This window comes from Branchiostoma floridae, chromosome 1 (genome assembly GCF_000003815.2).
Source record: "Branchiostoma floridae strain S238N-H82 chromosome 1, Bfl_VNyyK, whole genome shotgun sequence".
Lineage (NCBI taxonomy): Eukaryota > Metazoa > Chordata > Leptocardii > Amphioxiformes > Branchiostomatidae > Branchiostoma > Branchiostoma floridae.
This window is the reverse complement of record NC_049979.1, coordinates 5,405,496-5,412,853: the sequence shown is the minus strand read 5'-3', so window position 1 is coordinate 5,412,853 and position 7,358 is coordinate 5,405,496. Positions and strand designations below refer to the sequence as shown.

Sequence of the window (7,358 nt, the reverse complement as noted above, 5' to 3'; positions counted from 1 at the left end):
TGTACTGTTAATGGACAAAGAAATTTGATATAAGCCACAAGTTATACACAAGAGCAAGCATTTTACCTACATCATGAGTCCTTGCTTGTATTTGACCTTGCTGTTTTCTTCCGTGATTGACCAAGTGGTGCTTGGGGCAAGTGCACACATTCTTTCTCCTCTCCACGCGGCCTGTAGTGCGTTCTGTGGCTTCTCGTGTTTAAGTCCGCAGTATAAACAATGCATTTATTAGACCTCTCCAGTCTTCCTGTTTGACAACAGTAGGTAAGAGAAGCTGCGTGTAGAGTCCAGGACGAGAAATACTTTTTTTTTTGCACACCTGCACCGGTGCAGGTAACATTGAAAATTACCTGCACCAGACAAATTTTACCTGCACCACTCTGAATGTAACAAGACAGTATGGATCATACTAAAGTTGTTCATGAACCATTGCTGTTTTTTTTTTCTTTTATACTTTATAGGTGGTTTCATTCAATGCAGCTAATAACAATCCACATACACCTACATCATAGGACATTTATGTATAAAACCCAGTACATGGACCAGTACAGGCTATGTACAGGTAGAGAAAAAATTTGAGTTTGAAATACCTGCACAGGTCAAATTTTACCTGCTCTAACCTGCATATGGAGGTGGTACTTCGAGCCCTGCAGAGTCCACTGCAGAGCAGTAGACACATAATCTATTGGTAAAGATAAAGCATGGCTGGGGGAATTGTCTACTTCTTACAGGAAAAAAAAGTTTCACTCGAACCCAATGTGATCATTTTCTCCAAATTATACTTATGATGAGATGAAAAATGTGATCTCAATCTAGTTTTAGCTCACTGAAGAGCTAGTCTTCCACTGGTCGTGACAGAGAGGACAGATGCTCTGTACAGTATTTACAGGTTCACTGAACCTGGGAAATTCCCCTAGCTCTTTACGACAAGCACAATGAACAGTGGACCATGGCTTAATATCCCGTCCTAAAGACTGCAACCCTTTCCGGTAGCGTGCATGTCAGGTGAGCGACACAGCCGGAATTGAAGTCATGGCGTCTAGTTCCAAAGGCAGGGCCGCTAACCACTGGACTTCGCACGTAACCATTGATGCACACACATTTAAACATGCCACACTCATACCACACTCATGCACACACATTTAAACATACCCACACACACATACAAACATGCTAAATATGTACGTATCTTTCAACGGCCAAAAGTGATCACGGACCTGTCTGTTTCTGCAGAGTGGGAGAAAACAGAGGCTCAACAGCAGAGAGAGAAACGTCTGCTGGAAGAGCTGGTTTACCTGGTCAACAAGAGGGACGAGCTTGTGCAGAAACTGGATGAACAAGAGAGAGTGTAAGTAGTGACGTTCTGTTGAGATCAGCGTAGGTCCTTCCATCCTTTGACGGAATTTTGCTGTTGGGGACAGACAAAAATTTTGCCCAGTCCATCCCCGGACAAAAATTGGCATGCAAAGATTCCAATTGGACCAAGCTCAAGCTCAAACCAAGAGTCTACCAGCAAAATTTGCCCCTCAAAATAAAGGAAATAGTTTTTCAGAGAGTCTAGATTTCAAAATTTGCTCCCCAGGCCGGGGAGGGTTGTCGCGCCTTAAGAGGATTTCCATTCAAAATCGAGGAGGCAGGGAAAAAGTCGGGCTGGCTAGAACACTGGTCTGTGGTTGAGATTACAGTAATTTTATGTTAATTCAAAGTGTGCTGGTACAGAGGGGTCTTCCAGTTTATCAAGTTCTGATTATTGGAAAGATATAATATTGGCTTGGACATGGAAAGCTATTGGTTACCACTGCAGCTGTACCTCAGCAGTGGTGAGTCATTATGTAAACCCAAACTTCTGAATGTGTACACGACTTGAACTCTCCCCTTTTCTCCTTCCTGTTATCAATACCTGCCACTAAGTGAAGGTTATTTTGGCAGGGCCAGCATGACTGCCATATACCGGTATCAGAAGTATGTGTGCATAGTATAAGATTGTACTCTGTGCATGAACTTTCACACAGTAGGGTAGGGTATCAAGCAGGGTTCTAGCCAGCGTCTGTCCTTCCACCCTTTGACGGAATTTTGTTGCTGAAAGGGACAAAAAATTTGCCCATTCCGTTCTCTGTGATGGACAAAAATGGACATGTAAAGATTCTAATTGAAACAAGCTGAGTCTACAAGAAAAATTTGCTCCTCAAAATAAAGGAAGTAGCATTTCAGAGGGTCTAGATTTCAAAATTAGGATTGTTGTGCCTTCGACAGGACTTCCATTCAGAATCCAGGGGACCAAAAAAAATTTCAAGCTGGCTAGAACACGTCAGGTGTCAAGATAGATATAGATTAAGTAGGGAAGAGACAAACAGAGTAAGGTGAGGATCAGACAGAACTTGCCAGTTGACTGCCATCATTTCGTACATTGTGTTTTCTTTCAATATTGTATAGCCTAGAACCTACATGTCCTGTATTAATTCATACCCAGTTGCCTTATACAATGTATATTACTTTGCCGTACATTACACCTGCAACAATTGTTGTACAATAAACTTTGACTTGAAAACAGTTCTACTTTTAACATCACAAAACCCACACATAATAGAAAAGGTGGGATCTTTCGTCTTCCACTATCTTCGAAAAAGGAGTCAAACCCAATAACCCAGGATGTAGAGTTAGCTTTCACTAGTTTTAGACTAGAGTATACTTGTGATATTGTATTTTACACACTGTTTGAATCGTTTATGTTACCTGCAATTAGCCCATGGGCAAGAATTTGCAATAAAACTTGATCTGACTTTGTCTCCACAGGGCTGTTGAAGAGGAGGAACATGTGACGACTACTCTAGAGCGGAACAAGGGCAATCTTGTGAAGGAAGAGAAGAACTGTGTCATACAGTGAAGCTGTAGATGGCTCAAGTCTCAAGGGGATTCACCCGCTCCGCTGAAGACGGATTGATAACTGAAATAGCCTGAGTACTTCTCTGTCTCCTTGCTTTGTTGCCCCGGAGTGATGATATGGAGACATTTTTGTAGATTGATCATGTTTTGATAATTGACGTTTCCTGATGCGGTTTGTTATCTGGCTATTAGACTGCTTGTACCACAACTCACCAGTGATGTACACTGGGTACAGAAGAATATGCGACCATTCAGATGAGTGAAATTCTATAGTCTTTGATAAGATAGAGTTCATGATACCACTTAAAAAATAAGAAAGCTCAGACATATCTTTTCATTGTCTTATTCACTTGTAACATTCTTACATTGCTGTTGCCACTCACTCACCAGTGGTTTAATATAGAAGGTCCCCTGACCTGACAGTGACTCCACTTTTGTTCGCCTTGATGTTTATGTTTGAAACTCATGTCAGACTCTAAACAAAGCATGTGTGGGTACTATTTACGCAGAGAATTTGTTCCTATATTTGTTCTAGTTTCTGTGTGTTTTAATGTTTGTTCTTAAGAAGAAAAGCTCTGTTCTTCCCATGTGTCCGCATGACCACTTGTTGACGGCGTCTTTGTCGAGAACACTAGTATCACCAGGTGCAACAATAACAGTCAGGAGGAATTTATTCATTGATGTATATATTTATAGGTTGTTGCTTTAATGTAACAAATGTGTTGAACTGTTCACTTAAATGTGTACTAATGAACAGACTGTGAGCCAGTTCGTGTTATTGTATGTATTGTATGATGTAACATGTTATCTGGTTTCAACGTTAACAGAAATATGACAGCGTGTCCTTGCCCTTTTTCGCTAATTGGTTTAACTCGGAGATGCCCTTCTCTGTCAGCATTTCAATTTTACAAGGTTGGAATGAAATGATGAGGTTTGATGTGCATGGTAATGCCCTCCCCTTAACAGAGATGGCAACATTTGTGAGCTGCTTAACCGTAATGCCTTGATGCTAGTGTCAGAGGAAGCCCTGCTCAGAGGAATTGCAATGAGCTGATACTCGTTTGATAATAAAAGGCTCAGTGAAACTGTATTGTTGCTGTTAAGCGATAAGTGTTTGGTATGTTTGTAACATAACATAACATAACTGGAAATGTTCCTGAGACAGAAGGACCTTGTTTGCCAGTGACTGCCTTTAGAGTTCAGTGCCTTTACAGTAAGATGAAAGATGTAAATGACTGGCACCAAGGTTGCTTATACAAAATCATTATACATGTAGAACTATCCATACCTCTGAGCATTTTCTTTGCATGGCTGCTCCATTTTATCCATGCATGATTATGTGGCTAAATCATCCCAAGTGAAGGAGTATTCCCATACTGTGCTTGATTCTGAAGGCTTAGGTGTGAAGTCACTGTAGTGGCTTCCACAGTGGCAAAACTTGCATTTGTCTGACAACTGTTTGACAGCTAGGAAAGTGAAATCTGTCATGGATAGGGATTCGTGTTTCTTTTGGCATGCTGGCTCCGTGCAGGTGAGGCCAGTAAGTGGGTGGGCCTGGGCTGGAAGGTGTAGCCTTACCTGTTCTCACGCCCCCAGCCTGGTAATCGGTCCCTGCTGCTGCTTCTCAGTGCACCAGGCTGTGGGAGGGCAGCTGGTGTTTGTACAGAAACTTGGCCCATGGTACAGGACCTACTGTTAGGGAGGTTAGATATTGCTCAAGAAAGCTGGTGCTTTATATGTGGGGAAACAGATTACTGCTCACCACGGTGTCATTCAGACTGCTGAAGTAACATCAGGTTTGCCTGATGTATGTTGTCTCGTAAAAAAGGCTGTGGTGTTTGTACAGAAATTTGGCCAATATTACAGGAACTACATGTAGCCTTTACCAGGCTCCACAGGTCGCTGTAAAAATAGTAAGAAACTGGCCGAATAAGACAGAAAACACGCCAGAGGAGTTAGATGGCCGAGGAGTACAGTTTGCAACCTAAGGCCAGGCCGGCCAACACTCCTAGGTCAATTAACTCCTACTAGGCTTTTATTCCTGACTTGGCCAATTTGGCCAGGCGGGAGTCTGGTAGAGACTTACAAGACCTAGGGAAGTTAGATATTGCTAAAGAAAGCTGCTGCTTATGTGGGGAAACAGATACTGGTTACCGCAGTGTCATTCAGACTGCTGAAGTAGCATCATGTTTACTTGTCACCGTTGGACTTTTAAATGACGTCAAGAACCAAAATTAAACTAAACAACTTAGAAATGCACTCGCTTCAAGTCTGGGCATTTCCTTGTTTTGTAGAACATGCTTCTTTCATTGCATATTAGATAAATATTATACCCCCCAAAAATTAGCCCCTTATCCAGCCAGTAACCGTTTTCCGTCGACAATGTTCGGCAAGTTCCGGGCGTGTGACGTTTTTAACCACTCAAAGTATGAAATAACGATGTAAATGTGCAAATATAAGGCAGTAGATGTCAATATCACACAGATTACGTTATCAAAAATATTTCCACTTAAAACAGGCAAAAACTGCTTAGGGCTCCTTTAATAGCCATGTACCACACAACCCACAGCCAACTTGTGCTGCAAGATTTACCATCAGACCACTCAAACTGCATTACAAATGTATGAAGGACACTTTGTCCTAACTTTTTATGTTGTGTGTGTGTGGAGCAAACTGTGCATTTGAAATACCACAATTATTGCCACAATGTAGAAACATGCCAAAGAAGTCGTTTATTTGGCTAACGTTTCTGTTATATAACGAAATATTTGATGATGTTGATAACTGTTAGCCTCTACCAGGCTCCACAGGTCGCTGGAGAAATAGTAGAAATTGGCCAAATAAGACAGAAAACACGCCAGAGGAGTTAGTTGGCAGTTTGCAACACTCCTAGGCCAATAAACTCCTACCAGGCATTTATTCCCTATTCAACCAGGCAGGAGTCTGGTAGAGACTAGATAACTGTATAGTTTCATGGATTGTTGCAATATGCTGGTCCAAGACATGCCTTTCCTTGAGCTAGGCATAGGCATAGATGAAACATATATTTGTATGAGGGATACTGATAATGTTACATACAACATTTCATCCTAAACACACTAATGAGTTCAAAAGCATATCATAGCACTATATTGCCCAGGACATTTTCATTTTGATGTATGAATGCTTCTTTCATAGACTTAAAGTATTCTGTGTTTTTTTTCCACCTGGAAGAATATGCAGCACTTTTTGAGAACTCTGTAATGTTAGAAGTTTAATTCTATTTCTAAGTTGTCATACCTGGGTTAAAGTTGCTACCAATACTTCATTGTTTGTAGGGTTATACGTAATTGCAGGTTGTGTAAGTTTTGACCAAGTGCTTATTTATTTGTAAGTATAGTTTTAACAGAATGACGTTTTACTGCTTTGTTCATGTGCTTTAATCTGAGCATTGTTGTAATTGTCAGACAGGTACTTGATTAAGGAAGAGGCATTAATGTACAGGAAATCTGTGAAATTATTAAAAGGGGTCAATATTCCCAAGGAAATGGAAGATGGTCTCCGCATATCCTAACTTCTATAGATCAGTGTGTAGGTAAATTGTGGAATAATAACTACACCGTCTTGTAATAATTGGCATAATCTTCGTATACATTATAGTCGATCACTACATACACTCTTCAGAAGAGGATATGCCAAAGATACTGGCTACTTGCTAGCCCTTACATCAACAATTTCACAAGAAACTTTATGACCACTAGAACTCTGGTCTGATTCCTGTTTCCCCTTCTTCATCTTATCTTAAAACGCGTGAATCCAGTAAGATGAAACCAGACCCCACATGGTCAACATTTATGATAAATTATATATTCAAAAATTATGTCCATATATAGATTCATTTGACGTATATGTATCATCGTATTTTATCATCCATGGCTATTGCTCCAATGATCTCACACTACTTGTCCCTCCACTCAGAGCCTTTCAGTGCAATACTAGGTTTTCTTCAAATTCACATCACTATACTGTTCAATTGCCGGTTTCCAAGTCCTTCTACAGCAACTGTTTCTTTCCCCGACAACCGAATTATGGAACTCCCTCGATGAAAACTGCTTCCCTCTTGTCTACAACTTACGGCCTTCAAAACAAATGTCCACCGCTATCTCTCTGTACAAGTATTTCCAACGTCTTAGTTCATTGCCTTGAAGTGGTCTAATGACCTGGCTCTGAACAATCTCGTTAACATTAGACCTGAGCTATGCGAACTAACGAAGTTTCCATAATGGCATTGTCCAGTCGAGTTTTGATCGGACTCATGGCGTGCGGTTGAAACGGTATATCAGGTACCTTTCAGTCTGTGCAACGTTGATGGCGTTATGTCCAGATTCGATAACGTCGACTCGAGGCTTGTCATATCTGCTGAATAAAAACAGAAAACATGTTAGAATATGAACACACCTTTTCCTTTCCTTTGGCAGCTTATTTCCTCCATGAAA

At 40.9% G+C, this 7,358-nt stretch overlaps 1 protein-coding gene and 1 long non-coding RNA gene across 13 annotated transcripts in view; one reads left to right on the top strand and one right to left on the bottom strand.

The window, feature by feature from the left end:
* The window catches only part of LOC118420113 (EH domain-binding protein 1-like), a 51,276-nt gene extending 47,141 nt beyond the window's left edge, over window positions 1-4,135 (top strand). For all 12 annotated transcript variants that reach the window (XM_035826899.1, XM_035826884.1, XM_035826862.1 and 9 more), the window contains 2 exons: window positions 1,234-1,348; window positions 2,794-4,135. In XM_035826899.1, the coding sequence (XP_035682792.1) occupies window positions 1,234-1,348; window positions 2,794-2,884 (206 nt within the window). In that variant the 3' untranslated portion in view covers window positions 2,885-4,135. The remainder of the gene's footprint in view (window positions 1-1,233; window positions 1,349-2,793) is intronic.
* Window positions 4,136-5,596: 1,461 nt separating this feature from the next.
* Window positions 5,597-7,358, bottom strand: part of LOC118420260 — a 26,240-nt gene continuing 24,478 nt past the window's right edge. The window contains exon 2 of the long non-coding RNA XR_004831720.1: window positions 5,597-7,278. This is a non-coding gene — a long non-coding RNA (uncharacterized LOC118420260). The remainder of the gene's footprint in view (window positions 7,279-7,358) is intronic.